General features: G+C 46.1%; 1 protein-coding gene across 1 annotated transcript in view; it reads right to left on the bottom strand.

Moving 5' to 3' along the window:
• Window positions 1–90: 90 nt before the first annotated feature.
• The window catches only part of PDZD9 (PDZ domain containing 9), a gene marked incomplete at its 5' end in the record, with an annotated part of 38,747 nt that continues 18,649 nt past the window's right edge, over window positions 91–20,188 (bottom strand). Inside the window, 2 exons of the mRNA XM_084882148.1 lie at window positions 91–2,229; window positions 7,766–7,955. Coding sequence (XP_084738274.1) covers window positions 1,842–2,229; window positions 7,766–7,955 — 578 coding nt within the window. The 3' untranslated portion in view covers window positions 91–1,841. The remainder of the gene's footprint in view (window positions 2,230–7,765; window positions 7,956–20,188) is intronic.

Genomic DNA, 20,188 nt, shown 5'->3' with positions numbered 1-20,188 from the left:
TTATTTTCTGCAGACATGGTTTGGTTTGGTTTTTCGTTTTCCTTTTTTTTTTTTTATTAAGAGCCCCTTCCTGGTCCTGCTTCCCTGAGTAGCCGTGACAGGTGGAAAGGGGGAGGGGAACCAGGCGGCGTGGGGAGGGTTATCTTCCCAGCATTCCGTTTACACACAGAACTGAACAGTCACCGCAGGGTCACTACTGTAGTTAGAAGTTGGCAGCCTGGGAAAGGGGAGGAACAGGTTACAAGTAGGAGTGTCATTTAAAAAAAATACAGGCCCTCTCCAAAACTGGGGTGCCTGGGGTGGGGGGACTTGGTCTGTCTGAACCCAAAGGGAGTCAAAATATCAAAAGGGGTTTGGGAAGGCCAGAACCTTCAGGCCTGGATTGGGGAGGAAGGCGGGGGGGGGGGGGGGGGGGGCTGTTTGGCACCTGGTGAGGGGCTAGTTCTCCCCCTGCTGGATCCCGCAGGAGGGGCTGCCAGGCGCTCCGGGCAGGGCTGGAGGGCTCGCGAAGGCTTGCTCCAGGGAGACCGCAGCTCTGCCCCAGCTTCTCTGCCAGTGGCCCACGGTCCTCCTCCTCGGGGCAGTTTGCTTGTAATGCATGCTTGATCCCCGTAAGTTGCTTCTTGGTGCAGACTCGGCCCAGCAGATAAACCAGCTCCCCTTGCCCTCCTCGGCCTCGGAGGCTGCATCATACGGGCCCAGGCAGTCTGGCCGGCAGCATCTTGCTTTACGAAGGTGGCCACATCACCCCCAGGATCTCCTTGCACTTCACCACCTTCTCTGGTGTCCAGGCTACGCACCTTCACGCCATTGACCCTCCATCAGAGACAGCCACCCAGAGCCATGATCTGGGAGCCACAGGAGACGGCAAGAGCCAGAGAGGGAGCCCCGGGCCCGACGGAACTGCAGCCTGTTTCAGATGTGAAGGACAACAGGATATAACTGCGAGAAATTACTACAAGTGAGGTGAGCGGATACCAGTAAATATTTCCATACTAGTATTGGTGGCTTTTTAAAAGATAAAAGCAATTAAAAATCTCTCCTTTTAGGTAAAAACAATTAATGGGCTAGGTTTTACCCTCTTTTTTTTGCCTTTTTGCAATAGAGTTATTTCTCTCTCTTTTTATTTTTTTTAAAAGAAGAGAAAGGGAGAGAGAAACGATTGGCTGCCTCCTACACCTCCCCCACTGGGGATCAGCCCACCACCCAGGCACGTGTCCTGACCAGGAATCGACAACCTTTCAGTGCTTGGGACAACACCCAACCAACTGATCCACACGGGCCAGAGCACAATAAGAGTTATTTCTGAAAAACAAAAATTCCCCACCAGTTGTGCCCTGTGTTCCCACTGCTTCATTTTAGGTCTGCCTTCCCTTCACTACGCAGAGCTGAGCTTTCCCTCATTAACTACCAGCCCAACGTTCAAATAAAAGTGGGGCAGAAAAGGGAAAAAATTCTAATATGAACAACTAGCAAAAAAAAAGTACTTTTCCTATTAAGTAGGGCACTTGAAGTTTGTAAAAGGAGAAACTGCACATCTAAACAACAATGTGGTACTTACCTTAAAAAGCGAAATTCTCTCCTGTGTTTACCCTGTCTGACATTGCCATTCTCAGAAAGGAGCGCGGCAGCGATCTGAGTGAGCTGTTTGAGAACGAGCTGCGTGAGGCCGTGTGGCACTCGGGAAGTCTGCTGTCACGCTGAGCAGGCGTAGAGGCTTCCCAGCAGTGGAAAAGAACTGGTGGGTGTGCACACTCTCCTGTGAGCCCAGCAAGCTGTGCGCGGCAGTGCACCGACACGGGCTGCCAGAGGAATGCTCCATGAGCGCCCATGGCCACCTGCTAACGGACGCCCGCTGCGGGCTGGCCCTTGCCCTTCTCGGCCTGCGCATAGTCTTCCAGCCAGAAGGCGGAGGAGGCGGAGGAGGAGGAGGAGCTGTCCCTGTCCTGCTTCGCCAGCATCCAGTACGGGGAAGGGGCTCTCACTTCCTTCTCGTCGTCCCCGTGAACCACAATGTCACACTGAAGGTCTGTTCCCACGCTGACAGGCCGATCCTTCTTTTCGTATTCATGCCATTCTCTGGAGATGGACACAGGTCTCCTTGCAGGCTGATGCTCAGTGGACTTGGGGGGTTTATAATACTTAAGTTTTTTATCTAAAACTACATCTTCCTTGTCATCACTGCTTGCGAGAAAGTCATCTTTTGCCTGCTCAGTTTTCTTCGTTGTGCTGGAAATAAAAGAATAGTGAATGAAAGTTACTTTTTTTTTTTTTTTCAATCCTCATTCGAGGATATTTTTTCTGTTGATTTCTTTTACAAAAAGCAGGAGAGAGGGAGGGAAAGAGAGAGAGAGAAACATCAATGTGAAAGAGACTTCGATTGGTTGTTTCCCAGCCTGGGACCAGGAATCGAACCCTCAGCCCTTTCCTGTGGGGGTTTAGCCTCACACTTAAGTTGTGCTATTTCAGTATTCTGAATCTCAGACTCTATAATAATGCTTAGAGCACAGTAGTTGTATGAGCAAATAATTTACAGCCCCGGCTTAAGAAACACTCCCCAGTACCAGGCCACCAGCTCGGTGTGGCTGCTAAATTTACACTGATTAAACATGAATAAAATTTACAGCTCCTCATTTGCAAATCCTCACATTTCAAGTGCTTAATAGCCACATGTGGCTGGTGGCTACTACATGGAACCACACACTTCAGCGCCAGCCAGGTCCCTTTGGCCCATCCCAATAAAGGTTCAGAGCTGCAGCAACGAGCGCTCAGGAGACCTGTCAGGATCTCATAAGGACCACTCCTGCATCAGCACTGAGCTGCTCACTGAAGATGTTCTCGTGTTCTACCCAGCTTCTCACGTATCTGGTCCTCAGTGGGTCCCTAATGCTCCTGTGCTAACATATGAACAAGCTCTCAGATTAAATGATTGCCAGAGTTCCAAAGCTGGATTTAAATTTTCACTCACTGAGTAACTGGGCTCTCAATCACAAAGTCCTGTGGCGAGTTTGGCATAACAAACAGACCTGTCCCTGCCTTCACTGAGTTCGCATTCCCCCAGGCAGCACAGAAACAATTGGTTATGAGGATTATTTCATTGCAATTTGGATCAGTGCTGAGGAGAGACACAGGACTGAGAGAACACATCGCAGGGTCCCATGCAAAGGCTCTGCAGCAAAGCAGCGAGGTAAGAGCTGAGAGCCAAGTGGACTCTGGAGGGCAGGGGAGTGGTCCTGGAGTGAGGCCAACATAAGGACTGGACCATTTATCCTAATAACAAAGGAAGGTCTTAAAGATGCTAAGGCATGTCACAATACGATTTGCATTGTAAAAGGATCATTCTATGTAGAGAACAGGGAACAAGAGTAGGTGCAGGCTGCCAGGCTGGGAGCGGCCAGGCCCGGAGCAGCCGGGTATGGTGCGGCCAGGCCCGGAGCAGCTGCTGCCAGGCTGGGAGCGGCCAGGCCCGGAGCAGCCGGTTCTGGTGCGGCCAGGCCTGGAGCAGCGGCTGCCAGGCTGGGAGCAGCTAGGCCCAGAGCAGCCGGGTCAGGTGCGGCCAGGCCCGGAGCAGCAGCTGCCAGGCCTGGAGCGGCCGGGCCCGGAGCGGCCGGGCCCAGAGCAGCCGGGTCGGGTGCGGCCAGGCCCGGAGCAGCGGCAGCCAGGTCCAGAGCAACTAGGTCGGGAGCAGCTGGTTGTGGAGCAGACCAGAGCGGCGGAGGCCAGGCCCGGAGCATCCAGGCCCGGAGCAGCTCGCTCCTCGCCTGCCCCTGCCCCACGGCTGCCTCTCAGACATGGCTAGAAACTTTTGTGGGAACTTGAGGGTCTGCTGAATCAAGTGATGAAGGCTTAGATCTGGATATGTTGAGTTAGTATAGCGCTGGGGTGTTGATCTGTGAGTGCCTTGGGTGGGGCCTGGATGAGGCTGGTTGACCTATTTGGTCTTTTGTGTGAGGTGTATCATTGGGTATGTGGAGGTATTATTAATAGGAGAAAATGCTAAGTAACTGATTTACTATCTGAAAGGGGATTTACTGCGGGGAAAGGGAGGGAGGAAGAGACTGAACATAAACTGTGCACCTATGGATGAGGACAATGGGGGATGGGGAGGGGGCGGAGGGTGGGGTGGGAACCTGGTGGAGGAGGGAAGAAATGAGGAACCTTTGTAATAGTATGAACAATAAAGATTGATTAAAAAAAAAAAAAAAAAGAGTAGGTGCAGGGAGACAAAATAGTGGCTTTAATGAGGATGGTGGTGGTAGCCAGAGAGAAGCTGACAAATCGGGAGATAACTGACAAGTCTTCGTGATTACTGGGGAAAGGGGAAGACCAGGGAGATAGAAAAATCAAGGACAGCCCCTAAATTTCTGACTTGTTCGATGAGGCAGACATAGTAACAGAAACCAAAAGGATCATTGAGATTGCCCAGGAGATTGGGAGGAGAGAGCCAAAGATTAAACCTAGGGACTCCAAAGCTGGGGAAAAGGAGACCAAGAGAAAGTGACCAGAGGTCATAGGAGAATCAGGGGAGTGGGTATCAGTGGGAAGCAGGTGATGTTTCAACAAGAGTGAGGTTGGCCTAGGTAAGCACTTAAGCTGCCACCTCGCACAACAATTTCAAAACAACAACTAAAAGAATGAACATCATCCAAAACCCCACAGGAAAGCTGGCTGAGTGGGAAATCTACAACTAGAAAGGAAAGAGACTCACCAGGGGACCAGGGGAGCTGCAAAGCACTGAGGTAGGGAGACGTGCTCACAGAGAGGAAGGGCAGCCGAGTGCCTGGCTGGCGGGAGGGGAAAGGAAGCCCCTGACTGCACTGAACCCCAGCCCCAGCCAAAACCCTGTGGACCCAGGCTCATATGGGTGGAGTCTGAACTGTAGAGAAAGGCACCCAGAGATTCTGAGACTGGGAGACTCTGGGGAGCCAGGAGCTGCAGAAGGCAGAGATCCGAGGTGCATGCGCAAGGGCAGAACTGACTGGAAGGCAAGACTGTCAGCTCAGCCCTGAGACTCTGCCCCATCCAAGCTGAGCATAGAGGCTTTTGCAATTTTGCAATCCTGATCTTATAAGACTGTCTCCAATACAGAAGGTATCCCGGCATATATACAGCCGATAGTCATTCCAATTGGCCTGGAGGTCAATTCCTCCCAGTGATACCAACAACAATCAAGACTTAACTACAATAAGGCTGTACACACAGTCCACAAAGGGGAGCACCAAGAGTGTCTACCTCAGGTAACTGGGTAGGCTGACCCACTAGCCCATATGGGACACCAAGCACACAATGCCACCCTACCAACTCAGGGAAGCAGCCAAAATGAGAAGATAAGGAAATAGATCTCAAACAAAAGATATGGAGGAGAACAAAAGACTGGATATAGAGTTCACAACCACTGTTATAAGGTTTTTCAAGAATTTCCTAGAGAAGGCCGATAAATTTAACGAGACCCTGGAGGACATGAGAAAGGACCAACTAGAAATTAAACATACACTGACTGAAATAAAAAATATTATACAGAGACTCAACAGCAGACTAGAAGAACGGAAGAATCAAGTCAAAGATTTGGAATACAAAGAGGCAAAGGACACTCCTATGGAGAAGCAAAAAGAGAAGAGAATCCAGAAAGTTGAAGGTAGTGTAAGGAGCCTCTGGGACAACTTCAAGTGTACCAATATCAGAATTATGGGGGTGCCAGAAGAAGAGAGAGTGCAAGATACTGAAAACCTATTTGAAGAAATAATGACAGAAAACTTCCCCCACCTAGTGAAAGAAATAGACTTACAAGTTCAGGAAACGCACAGAATCCCAAACAAAAGAAATCCAAAGAGGACCACACCAAGACACATCATAATTAAAATGCCAAGGGCAAAAGACAGAGAGAGAATCTTTTTTTTTTTTTTTTTTTTTTTTGAGTTTTTACAGAGAGGAAGAGAGAGGGATAGAGAGTTAGAAACATCGATCAGCTGTCTCTTGCACACCCCCTACTGGGGATGTGCCTGCAACCAAGGTACATGCCCTTGACTGGAATTGAACCTGGGACCTTTCAGTCCATAGGCTGACACTGTATCCACTGAGCCAAACTGGTTTCGGCCAAAGAGAGAATCTTACAAGCAGCAAGAGAAAAAGTTAGTTACCTATAAGGGAGCACCAATACAATTATCAGCTGATTTCTCAACAGAAACTATGCAGGCCAGAAGGGAGTGGCAAGAAATATTCAAAGTGATGAATAGCAAGAACCTACAACCAAGATTACTCTATCCAGCAAAGTAACCATTCAGAATTGAAAGTCAGATAAAGAGCTTCACAGATCAGAAAAAGCTAAAGGAGTTCATCACCATCAAACCAGTATTATATGAAATGCTGAAAGGTATTTTTTTAAGAAGAGGAAGAAGAAAAAAGTAAAGATAAAAATTATGATCAGCAAATATATATCAACAAGTGAATCTAAAAACCAAGTGAATTAAAAATTTGATGAACAGAATAAACTGGTGAATCAGGGGCAGAAAAATGGAGTGGATTGATAATTATCAGGGGTAAAGGAGTGTGGGGGTGCAGGAGGAGACTGGACTAAAATCATACACCTATAGATGAGGACAATGGGGGGGTGGGTAAGGGCTGAGGGTGGGGTGGGAACCGGGTGGAAGGGAGCTATGGTGGGGAAAAGGAGAAATAATTGTAATAATCTGAGCAATAAAGATTTATTAAATTAAAAAAAAAAAAGTGAGGTCGGGAGGTTGTAAAGTGTCTAATGCTCAGAAGCCAAGCAAAATAAAGATGAGAGGAGACACTGGAATCAGCGATGTGAAAGTTGGGGGTGCGGGTGGGGGTTGGAAAGGCCTCGGGCACATGATGGGAGCAAGCCCAGGCTAACACGGGCAGAGGAGTGCCCTGTCTGGGACAGCTCTTCCAACAAGTTTGGAGTGAAATAAGCCAATCCTAGAAAGACTAATATCACATGATCCCACTTATTTGTGGCATCCACTGAACAAAATGGGTTGACCAACAGGGTTGGGGGGATGAGAACAGATAAACCAAATGCATAGCCCTTGGGTACAGGCAACAGGGTAGTGAAAACTTGGGGGTGGGAGTGGGGGTGGGGGCTATGGGCTGGGAGAAGGGGGGAATGGGAGCTATCTGCAGGCCGAGGGACCCCACCGGTGCCTGAATCCGTGCCCCAGGGCTCTAGTATTCACGATAAAAGGTGATTAAATCTCTTGGGGAAGTAATTAAATCTTAAGTACACTTAAAGCAGAGGAGTGCCCTGTCTGGGACAGCTCTTCCAACAAGTTTGGAGTTAGGGACAGGACAGTGGCCAGAGGGAGCAGGAGAGGACAGTGGAGTTAAGGTGGGGTTTGCTAAGATGACAGGAGCTTAGAAATGCTTAAGTGTTATTGGGAAGAACCAGAGAGCAGCTGGATATGCAGGAAACAAGTGGAATGGGATTCCCAGCACCTTTAAAGACGGACTGAAAAGGGGGACATGTGATGTGGGTGTTTGGAGGCAACGTTCCCATTCGATGGTTTACTCTTTTTTTTTATTAACTCCAGGTTCAAGGATCCTGTCTTTCTCCTTCCCGATGTCTGCTCCTGTAAACCGTTCTTTCCAAAAGGATTTAGAAACGTGGGACATTATTCTAGCAGGGTCACCAATTCCTCCTACCATGGTCCATTCGATAATTTTTATATTAAACCAAGACCCTTGGCTTCATGGACCTTGGAGAATTATGTAGTATAGCAAAGATTTCCAAAAATGAACTACTTACCATGTTACTGGGAATTTGGTCTCAGGGATTAAATCATATCTGTCTTGCCATTCTTGGGGTATGTCAATAAAATCTCGGTAAACCTCGATTTGCAGCACTGTTCCTGTGGTGATGCATTGCAAAAGCTTTAAAAATTCCCGAAGAGTATATCCTAATACATTGGTATGGCCAACATTAATCAGAACATCACCTAAAGAGGGTGAAAAATTAGCGAAATTAAGATAATGGTTGAAAGGAAATATTCCATTTCTGTCTTTTCTGTGAAGTGTTTCCTATTATGGGTTCATATTGCTGATTCATTTTTGAACCAAAACCAAGCTTCAGTCTTTATTTTTTATTTTGTTTTGTTGTTAATCCTTGCCCAAGGATATTGTTTTCCCCATTGATTTTTAGAGAGTGGAAGGAAGAGAGCGGGAGAAGGAGAGAGAGGGAGAGAGAGAGGGAAAGAGGGAGAGAGAGAAACATCAATGTAAGAGAAACACATTGGTTGCCTACGGCCCACACCCCAACTAGAGCCAGGTACAGAGCCCACAACTTGGGCATGTGCCCTGATTAGGAATTGAACTGGGGGCCTTTTGGTGCGTGGGACAATGCTCAACCAACTGATCCACAATGGCAAGGGCAGACCAGTCTTTATTTAATAAAAACAACCACCACAGTGACATGAGTGTCCTTTCCATAATAATGAATGCATGCAAGATGTTCTTACAGCAGTGCAATGGTGGATGATAGGTTTTCTCAGCACTTCTGACAGAGGCTACACCATTTATAATTGAAGCATCCTTTAGGATTCCAGAAACGTGTTTCAAATAAAATGAATGACTATTACCCATTTAAGATACATATAAAAAAATAAAATTTATATATATATAAATTTTATTTTTTTTAATTGCCCTAGCTCAGTGGTCAGCAAACTGCGGCTCAAGAGCCACATGCGGCTCTTTGGCCCCTTGAGTTTTTAGCAAAAGGCCAGATTAGGAGTGCCCTAATTAAGCTAATAACAATGTACCTACCTATATAGTTTAAGTTTAAAACTTTGGCTCTCAAAAGAAATTTCAATTGTTGTACTGTTGATATTTGGCTCTGTTGACTAATGAGTTTGCCAATCACTGCCCTAGCTTGTTTGGCTCAGTGGATAAGAGCATCAGCCTGCAGAATGAAGGGTCCCAGGTTTGATTCCAGTCAAGGGCACATGCCTGGGTTGTGAGATCTGTTCCCAGTAGGGAACGTGCAGAAGGCAGCTGATCAATAATTCTCTCTCATCACTGACTAGAGGCCCAGTGCATGAAATTCATACACAGGTAGGGTCCCTAGGCCTGGCTGGCGATCAGGGCCGACTAAGGCCTTTGGGATGCTGGCCGGGGCCTTCCTTCATTCCTCACTGCGCACTGGTGGTTAGCACAGGTCATGGAAAGCAATCAAACTACTAGTCTCCCACTCAAACTCCTGAAGGGACATTTTGCATATTTGTCATATATACACACACACACACACACACACACACACACACACACACACACACTAGAGGCCTGGTGCACAAAATTCATGCATGGAGGGATGTCCCTCAGCCCAGCCTGCACCCTCTCCAATCTGGGACCCCTCTCACAATCCAGGACATCCCTCTCACAATCTAAGACTACTGGCTCCCACCTACTATCTGCCTGCCTTCCTGATTGCCCCTAACCGCTTCTGCCTGCCTTCCTGATCACCACCTAACCACTCCCTTGCCAGCCTGATGCCTAACTGCTCCCCTGCCAGCCTGTTTGTCCCTAACTGCTCTCCCCCTGCAGGCCTGGGTCCCCCCCCCCCACTAACCTTCCCTGCTAGCCTGGTCACCCCAACTTCCCTCCTCTGCCAGCCTGGTCACCCCTAGCTTCCCTCCCCTGTAGGCTTAATCATCCCCAACTGCCCTCCCTTGCAGACCTGGTCCCCCCCAGCTGCCCTCCCCTGCTGGCCATCTTGTGATGGCCATCTTGTGTCCACATGGGGGCAGCCATCTTGTGTTGGAAGTGATGGTCAATCTGCATATTACTCTTTTATTAGATAGGAGGATAGAGACCTGGTGCATGGGTCGGGGCCCGCTGGTTTGCCTTGAAGAGTGTTCCGGATCAGGGTGGGGGTTCCCTTGGGGTGTGGGGCAGCCTGGGCTAGGGGCCTGTGGTGGTTTGAAGGCTGGCCATGCCCCCTGGCAACCCAAGCGGAACCCCCAGTATCTGGTGTTTATTTACCTTCTACAACTGAAATTTTGTAGCCTGGAGCAGAGCCACGCCTTCTGCTTGCTCCTTGGCAGCAGCCATTTCTGTTAGCATTTATGTATCTTCTATAACTGAAACTTTGTAGCCTTGAGTGGAGGCCTGGGCCAGCCAGGGCAGGCGGAAAGCTTGGCTTCCTTCATTGCTGGGGAAACCCAAGCCTCCCTCCTGCTTTCTGTGGCTGTAGCCATCTTGGTTGGGTTTATTTGCATATTTGCTCCTGATTGGCTGGTGGGCATGGCTTGTAAGCATGGCTTGTGGGTGTAGCGGAGTGATGATTAATTTGCATATTACTCTTTATTAGATAGGACAAGAGCCTGGCGCATGAAATTCCTGCCCAGCCTGCACCCTCTCCAATCTGGGATCCCTTGAGGGCAGTTGGAAATCCCTCTCACAATCCAGGATTGCTGGCTCCCAATTGCTCACCTGCCTGCCAGCCTGATCACCCCCTAACCACTCCCCTGCCAGCCTGATGGATGCCTAACTGCTCCCCTGCTGGTGCAATAGTCCCTAATTGCCCTCCCATGCTACTTGGTCACCCCTAACTGTCCTTCCCTGATGGACTGGTCACCCCCAACTGCCCTCCCTTGCTAGCCTGGTCACCCCCAACTGCCCTCCCTTGCCAGCCTGGTGCCTCCCCAACTGTCCTCCCCTGCTGGCCCAGTCACCCCCAACTTCCCTCCCTTGCCGGCCTGGCCATCTCCAACTGCCCTCCCCTGCTGGCTTGGTACGCCCCAACTGCCCTCCCCTGCAGGCCTGGGTCCCCCTCAACTGTTCTCCCCTACAGGCCTGGGTACCCCTCTAAAAAAAAAAGTCCTCTTTACAGACCTGATCACCCCCCAACTGCGCTTCCTTGCAGGCCTGGTCCCTCCCTTGCCGGCCATCTTGTGGTGGCCATCTTTGACCAGATGCGGCGGCTATCTGTGTGTTAAGTGATGGTCAATTTGCATATTACTCTTTTATTAGATAGGATAGGGAAGAAGCAAAGGGAAGGCCAGATATTTTGGGCATGTCATTTGGGCAGCTTCACCAGGAAGCTACAATTTTATACTCCACAGGGTCCAACAAAGGGGAGACAGATGCATGCCCAAAAAGTTGGGGGGACTAGCAAAGGTGCTTACTGTCAATCACACCTCTGGGGGCAGAGATGGTTGGCCAGAATGGGTGTGGCCACTGCAAGTGCAGGAAGATTTTTAATCCCCTGAACAAAGGAATTTGCTTTCCTGTGCTCTCTGTGCTCTTACTGTTCTCAGGACTCTTGGGACTTGTGTGACTCTGAGTTTGTGGGACTCCCTTGCCACTCAACCACATGACCCACAGCCACGCGGACTCTACCCACAATGCATAAATGGACCGCAGCCAGCCTGATGCTGAATTGGACCGGGCTCCAATATGGGGAGGTAACTCTGGACACTGGCTTTGCCTCTTGCTCTACTGAAACCCAGCTACATGTCTTCTGTGCCTGGACCAAGGGAAGTGGGACTTTGGAAACCTAAGGGTATAATTCCAGGCAAATCAAAATCAGTCTCCCTGTGCCAAGTCTCAAAAATTCTTTTTTTCAAGATATCACCACCCTCAGCACCCACTCCATCCAATAACAAGTCCACTAAAAGACAGATGGATTTATTTTTCTCCACTTCTGCCAACGAGGCTGTAAGTTCCATAAGCTCCATGTGGTGTGAGACCACACCTGTTTGGCTCACCATTTTATCCCTGTGCCCAGCAGGATGCCTGCACACAGCAGGCATTCAGGGAATGCTAAATGGACATGGCCTGGTAAGAATGGCAGTCAGTACATGACTTGTATTTACTTTCAAAGCTATGTATTTTAATTTCTTAAGACTCTGGATAGCAGAGCCTGCTAAAGATATCCTGGCCAAAAGAAATTTAAGGTTTATCCAGAATAAGCTAACACTAAACTAAATTAGGAAATCAAGATGAAACCTGTTATGAAACACCAAAGGAGAAAAATGTAAAGTACACTGTTGAGAATGGGTCTGAAAAGTAACAAAGTCAAAGAAATAGAATTTTTAGGACTATCACCTCTAAATATGTCAGTCATTGTCGAAAGGAATGAATTACGGTCTCTGAAGCCCACACCCCGAGGAGAAGCGGCTGGATTGCCATGGAGAGACTTCCTTTGTGTTAAAATGTCATTTCTAATCACAGGTAGGGGCTTCCTAGGCAGACACCTCTAACTGCTCGGCTCTGCGTATTAAGTCTCTTTGTTTCTCTAAGCCTCTATATATTTCCTAATCAGCCTTCCAGGAGCATTATAAAAGTAAACCATAAGCATCTATAGATGCAAGTGACAGACCTTTTTAGATTAAACTCAAAATAGTGTGACAGTTAACTGGTTAAATTAGATAATGTAGAAACACTGTACAATACCAAGGACAAATACTCAATTAATATTCATTTATTAAGCACAGACATAATCAATGTGCCAGTACTGAATGTGAGCCCTGGATCTCAGCGATGGATCCCAGACTGCCTCTGACGCCAGGAGCCCCACTAACTGGCCCCCACCAGAGATTCTGTTCCGTGAGCACGGAAACACTGGTAGCCCACTCCGGGGAGTGCACATCGGCTTATCTATCACAGCAGTTGTCACCTGACCCTCGAGAGCGGAGGGGAGCAGGTGGAGCTCGTAAGACCCGTGCTGGGGTGCCTTCAGTCTGGAGATCCACTCGCTGGCAGTTTGGTCTCCAGCCCCAAACAGTGGCGCATGGAGAAAACGTTTTGCATTTTAAGGTGAAGTAAACTGTTTCATAACAGGATATTTATATACTTTCTCCTTTAATCCACTGCTTCTAACCTGAGCTGCAGTTAGAATTACCCAGGAGCTTTCACACCGAGAACTGCCCGCCCTGGCCGGGGTGGGTTGGTTGGTTGGCATTGTCCTGTGCACAGAGGGGCTGCTGGTTTGGTTCCTGGCAAGGGCAGGCCGGTTTGCAGGCTCCATCCCTGGTAGGGAGCATGCAGGAGGCAGCAACTGATGTTTCAGTCTCTCACCTTGATACTTCTCTCTCTCCCTTCCTCTCTCATAAAAATCAATACAAATATTTAAAAACAAATAAACCTAAAAAACACATGAACTCCTTTGTCCCTAGCCCCAAACCTACTGATTCAAAAACTCTTGGTATTTGCAGCCCAGGCATCTTAATTTTAGAAGCTCTCCAGGTGGTTCTAATAGGTAATCAGAGTTGCAAACCAGTGGTTTAATCCACGGGGGTTCCTGTACCATAATCATTTTTTAAATAAAAGATGACACAAGACGATGCCCGGGCCAGTGTAGCTCAGTTGGTTGGGTGTCAGCCTATTCACCAAAAGGTTGCCGGTTTGGTTCCCAGTCAAGGCACGAGCCCAGGATTTGGGCTTGATCACCAGCAGGAGGCAGCTGGTTGATGTTTTCCTCTCACATCAATGTTTCCCTCTCTCCCTCTCTCTCTAAAAATAAAAATATTTTTAAAAATGAAAATTTAGCCTTAACTGGTTTGCTCAGTGGCTAGAGCATCAGCCTGCAGACTCAAAGGTTCCCAGGTTCGATTCCGGTAAAGGCCATGAGCCTTGGTTTCGGCCACATACACAATAGGGAATGTGCAGGAGGCAGCTGATCCATGTTTCTCTCTCATAGGTGTTTCTAACTCTCTATCCCTCTCCCTTCCTCTCCGTAAAAAATATATATTTTTAAAAATGAAAAATTACAAAAGCATGTCTAGAGACCCTCTAAGTAAGATCAGCCTAAGAGAAATGATTGCCAGCATTTCTATAGCACTGAAATTTTCATAGTACTATTGTAAAAATTATCAAGTCTCATCGATCTCTGGAAAGGTGGTTTATTTAGAGATTACATGACTGAGGCCTCAAAAATTAAGTGACTTTGCCCCAGGCCATAGAGCTAGAAAGTGGCAACCCAGCTAATGTGAATGGTTTTCCTAACTCACCATATTACCATCCCATTTGCACCACTTACTCCTGAGCACAGCACTAGCTCCAAAGCAGGCACTCGGAAAACACGTCTTAAATTAGAGAGAAAACTCATTCACCCAAAGACAAGAGAAGCAGGGGATACTGATAAGGCCTTTGGGCTATGGAGTATAACAGAGAAGGTTCAAATCCTTGCTCCTTGATGTGAACATGGGCAAGTTTCTAAATATCTGATACCTTATCTGTAAGATTTTTTTTTTAATAGTCACCTGAGGATATGCTTTACTGATTTTGGAGAGAGAGGGGAAAAGAGAAAAAGAGACAATTATGAGAGAAACATTGATTGGTTGCCTCCCATATGCACCCCAACTGGGGATTGAACCCACAATCTAGGTATGTGTCCTCACTGTGAATCAAACCAGCAAACTTTCATTGTACAGGATGACACCCAACCAACTGAGCCACACTGGCCAGGGCTGCAAGGTCATTTAATGCATAATCCTCAGGAGGCTAGAATGAGATCATACATCTAGAAGGGGTCAATGGGGGAAAAAGGCGGACATCTGAAATTCCAAAATGGTGGTGGAGTAGGTGAAAGCCACACTGATGCTGTCTCAGGACCAAACTAGAATTACAACTGAAATACATAAAAACCATCCTAAATAACCAATGAATACTAGCTGGAGAGAACTCTGATATCAAGGACAGAAAGTGAAGCCACAAAGAAGGGCAGAGGCGGGAAAGAGCTAGCCAGGTGCCCACAGATAGCAGCTGAAATTCCCGAGGGATAGCTTAGCTGTGGGGAGGACCCCGCTGAGAACTCTACACCCCAAGCTTGTCCCTCCAACCCAGATCATCAGAACTGAGAGAGGTGCCCACATGACAACTGGCTGTGAAAAGCAGCAGCATTACTATTTGCCAGGGAGAGATGGCTGGAAATACAGGCACTCTCTTAAAGGACCAATGCACAAAATTTTGTGTGCAGTCACTCTCCTAGGACTCCAGAAGAGGAAGGGCAGAGTGGACGAGAGCTGTGTGAGCAGAATCCAGGGTTGAGGCTCAGATTGGAGCTCAGAAGACAACCACCCCAGTTTCCTGTGCTGAGTCATCCCCGCACACTGCAGAGAACATTGTTCTCTGGCAGATCTTTACTATCCAAATTGCTTTGCCTGCATGGGAAGCAATTTCACCAACCTGTTGGAAAAACTATGCCCCAAACTGTGGTTGATAGTTTAAGGCTAATCAAGACTGAATATCAGACTTCAGGTAGATGTGGGTCTCTGGGAGTTGTAGCAGATCTACTTAAAACACGGACACAAGCCAAACAGGCAGCAAAAATGGGAAGACAAATCCCAAATGAAAGAACAAGAGAGTTCTCTAGAAGAAGAGATAAAATAAATGGAGATAAGATCAACTAAACAGGTCAGAATAATCTATCAGATATACAGTTCAAGCAAGAATGCTGCATAACATGAGAAAAGATATAATAACTATGAAAAAAGACCAGTCGGAAATGAAGAATGATATAGCACTAATAAAGAACACATAGAAAGGAATACATAGCAGATTAGGGAAAGCTGATGATTATATCAATGAATTATAAGACAGGATAGAAAAAAAAAATCAATCTATCAATTAGAGGACCAAAAAGAAAAAAATTTAAAAACCAGAGGACAGCTTAAGGGAGCTGTGGGACAACATGAAATAAAATAATGTTCACATCATATGGGTTACCAAAGGGGAAGAAAGTGAGGAAGGGATAGAGAATGTGTTTGAAGAAATAATATCAGAAAACTTCCCTAACTTGGTGAAGGAAAAAGTCACACAAGCTCCCAAGCAAGAAGAATCCAAACAGGCCCACACCCAGAAACATCATCATTATATTACCAAAAATTAAAGACAACGAGAGAATCTTAAAGCAGCAAGAAAAATTCAATTTGTTACCTAAAAGGAGCTCCAGGAAGGCTGACACCTGATTTTTCATCAGAAACTCCACAGGCCACAAGAAAATGGCATGAAATATTCAAGGCAATGAAAAGCAAGGATCTGAAACCAAGATTACTATACTGAGCAATGCTATCATTCAAATTAGATGGTGAAATAAAGAGCTTTCCAGACCAAAAAAAAAAGGCTAAAAGAGTTTATTATTGCCAAACCAGCACTTTAAGAAATGATAAATGGTTCTAACCAGTTTGGTTCAGTGGATAGAGTATTGGCCTGTGGCCAGGTTCAATTATGATCAAAGGCATGTACCTTGGTTTCGGCACATCCCCAGTTAGGGGGTGTGCAGAAGGCAGCTGATCAATGCCCCTTTCTCTCTATAAAAAAATCAATAAAATAGACTGTTATTTTCTAAAAAAGGAAAATAAATGCTAAATGAACTGCTGTAATGAGAAGAGAGAGAAACCTAGGCATACAGAATTAAAATGTCAATAAATAAGTACCCATTAATAATAACCTTAAATATAAATGGATTAAATGCTTCAATCAAAAGTCATAGGATAGCTGAATGGATACAAAACATGACCCAATTATATGCTATCTCTAACTCAGAACCAAAGACTCACACAGGATGAGAGGGAAGGGATGGGAAAAAAATTTCCATGCCAATGGAAAGAACAAAAAAGCTGGAGTAGCAATACTCATACCTGATAAAAGACTTCAGAATGAAGGCCATCACAAGAGACAACAAAGGTAAACTACCAATTACTAAAGAGATCGACTGAATCCAGTTTGGCTCAGGGTATAGAGCGTCGGCCTGCGGACTGAAAGGTCCTGGGTTCGATTCCGGTCAAGGGCATGTACCTTGGTTGCGGGCACATCCCCAATAGGGGGTGTGCAAGAGGCAGCTGATCAATGTCTCTCTCTCACTGATGTTTCTAACTCTCTATCCCTCTCTCTTCCTCTCTGTAAAAAAAATCAATAAAATATATATTTTTAAAAATAGAGATTGATCCAACAAAAGGATATAACCCTAGTCAACATATATTCACCCAATATAGGAGCACCAAAATATATATTTTTAAACACCTTTTGGAGCCGAGATGGTTTGGCTCAGTGGATAAGGCGTCAGCCTGTGGACTGAAGGGTCCAAGGTTCGATTCCGGTCAAAGGCATGTACCTTGGTTGCAGGCACATCCCCAGTAGGGGGTGTGCAGGAGGCGGCATGTCGATGTTTCTCTCTCACCAATGTTTCTAACTCTCTATCCCTCTCCTTTCCTCTCTGTTAAAAATCAATAAAATATATATATTTTTAAAAATGTAACCTTAAAAAAAAATAAAAAGAAATAAAAGAAATGTTGAGAGAAACCAAGATGGCGGCAGGGGTAAACACCTCACTGCAGCCTCACACAACAATTTCAATAAAATACAACTAAAATACAAAATGGACATTACCCAGAACTATAGGAAAGTCGACTGACTGGGAATTCTACAACAAGAGGGAAATAGAAAACCAGAAGGAAAATCAGAGGAGCTGTAAAAGCCTAAGGTACAGAGACACATTGCATGCGCAGAAAGGATGAAGCCAGAGGGGAGGGGCGGCTGAGTGCCTGGCTAGCGTTCCCTAGCAGGAAGGAGATAAAAGCTCTGTACTGTGCTGAACCCCAGTTCCGACTGCACTGAACCACAGTTCTGGGCAAGACCCTGGGGACCCAGACACATAAGGAGGGAGTGTCTGGGCTGTACGGCAAAACCTCAGGGGAGCAGGGAAAGGCAGTCCCGGAGGCGCGCACATTACACGCAGAGGATGGACTGTTGACTCTGCTTCTAGACTGCCCTAGAGGGAAGGAGACAAAAGCTCCGACTGTGCTGAGCCCCAGTTTTTACTCCCCTGAACCCCAGTTTTAGGCCAGACCCTGGGGACCCAGGCTCATACAGAGGGAGCCTGGGTGGAAACTCAGGGGAGCGGCAAAAGGAAGTCCCGGGGGCGCGCACATTGCGCGCAGAGAACAGGCTGTTGACTCTGCTGCTGGATTGCCCTAGCTGGAAGGAGACAAAAGCTCCAGACTGCACTGAACCCCAGTTCCGGGCTCATTGGGGGAGAGCCTAGACTGTTTGGTAACGGGCGAAACTCAAGGGCACCTTTCTCTCAGAGGTGCTTGCAGCAAGTACCGAAGGATACTGAGGAACCCTGAGACTCAGGAGCCTCATAGGGTGGAGCTGACGGAAGCCAAGGCTGTAGGCTCCACCCTGAAACTCTGCCCCATCCAAGCGGAGCACAGAGGCTTTTAAAGCTACCAACTCAGGGAAGCTGTGAAAATGCCGAGAAAAGGAAATAGATCACAAACAAAAGAAATGGAGGACAAAAAGCGACTGGATATAGAGTTCAAAACCATAGTTATAAGATTTTTTAAGAATTTCCTAGAAAAGACCAATAAAATAAATGAGATCTATGAGGATATGAAAAAGGATCAACTAGAAATAATAAGGGATCAACAAGAAATAATAAGGGATCAACAAGAAATAAAGAATACATTGTCTGAAATAAAAAATATTATACAGAGTCCTAAAAACAGAATGGAAGATCGCAAGAATCAAGTCAAAGAGTTGGAACATAAAGAGCCAGAAGACACTCCTCTGCAGAAGCAAGAAGATAAGAGAATCCACAAAGTTTAAGATAGTGTAAGAAACCTCTGGGACAACTTCAAGCAAACCAACATCAGAATTATGGGGGTCCCAGAAGATGAGAGAGAGCAAGATATCGAAAACATACTGAAAGAAATAGTGACAGAAAACTTCCCCCACCTGGTTGAAGAATTAGACTTACAAGTCCAGGAAGCGCACAGAACCCCAAACAAAAGGAATCCAAAGAGGACCACACCAGGACACATCATAATTAAAATTCCAAGAGCAAAAGACAAAGAGAGAATACTAAAAGCAGCAAGAGAAAAGCAGATAGTTACCTATAAAGGATTGTCAGCTGATTTCTCAACAGAAACCATGCAGGCCAGACGGAAATGGCAAGAAATATTCAAGGTAATGAATAGCAAGAACCTACAGCCAAAAATACTCTATCCAGCAAAGCTATCACTCAGAATCGAAGGCCAGATAAAGAGCTTCACTGATAAAAAAAACAACAAAAAAGCTAAAGGAGTTGATCACCGCCAAACCAGAATTATATGAATTGCTGAAGGGGGTTCTTTAGGAAGAGGAAGAAAATAAAGATAAAAATTATGAACAACAAATACAACAACTGAATCTAAAAACCAAGAGAATTAAAAAAACTCTGATGAACAATATTAACTGGTGAATATAATAGAATCAAAGGTATGGAAGGGGAGTGAACTGATGATTCTCAGGGGAAAGGGGAGTAGGGGGTGTGGAAAGAGACTGAACATAAACTGTGTACCTATGGATGAGGACAATGGGGGTGGGAAAAGGGCAGAGGGTGGGGTGGGAACCTGGTGGAGGGGAGCAATGGAGGTGGAAAAAATGAGGAACATTTGTAATACCCTGTTTCCCCGAAAATAAAACAGTGTCTTATATTAATTTTTGCTCCCAAAGATGCACTAGGTCTTATTTTCAGGGGATGTCTTATTTTTCCATGAAGAAGTATATGGTACACATTTATTGTTAAATGAAAATAAAGGAAATTTATTACCTGTATACGGTATGGTAGTACGGTAGTTGTCAACACAAACCAGACAAACTGTGAATCCTACAGTATCAAGAATCTACTCATTTATTCAATGACAATCATGTCATCATCTTATGGAACATCATCATAACAATCCAATTCCTGAATTTCCTGGTGATTTTCTTGTGACTTCATTTCTTTCAGAATCAGTGGACCAAATCTCTCATGTTTAGCCTAGGGGGGGAGGGGGCCTTATTTTCGGGGGATGCCTTATATTTCACTCAGAATGAAACTTGTAAGTAGGTCTTATTTTCGGGGAAACACGGTAATATGAACAATAAAGATTTATTAAAAATAAATAAATAAATAAATACCTTTTAGAGGAATTTAAGGAAGAGATCAACAGCAATTCAGTCATAGTAGGGACTTTAATACCCTGCTGACTTCACTGGATAGATCTTCCAGACAAAAAAATTAACAATGAAACAGTGACTCCAAATGACACACTGGGCCAGATGAATGAAATTTTTTTTTATTAGTGACATTAAAAGTTGACATTTATAGAACATTGCACCCCAAAGATGCAGAATATACATTCTTCTCAAGGGCACATGGAACATTCTCAAAGATGGGCCACATGTTAGGACACAAAACAAGTCTCCA

The sequence above is a fragment of the Pipistrellus hanaki genome (assembly GCF_964339955.1).
Source record: "Pipistrellus hanaki genome assembly, chromosome: 4".
NCBI lineage: Eukaryota > Metazoa > Chordata > Mammalia > Chiroptera > Vespertilionidae > Pipistrellus > Pipistrellus hanaki.
This window is presented reverse-complemented; position numbering and strand designations above follow the sequence as displayed.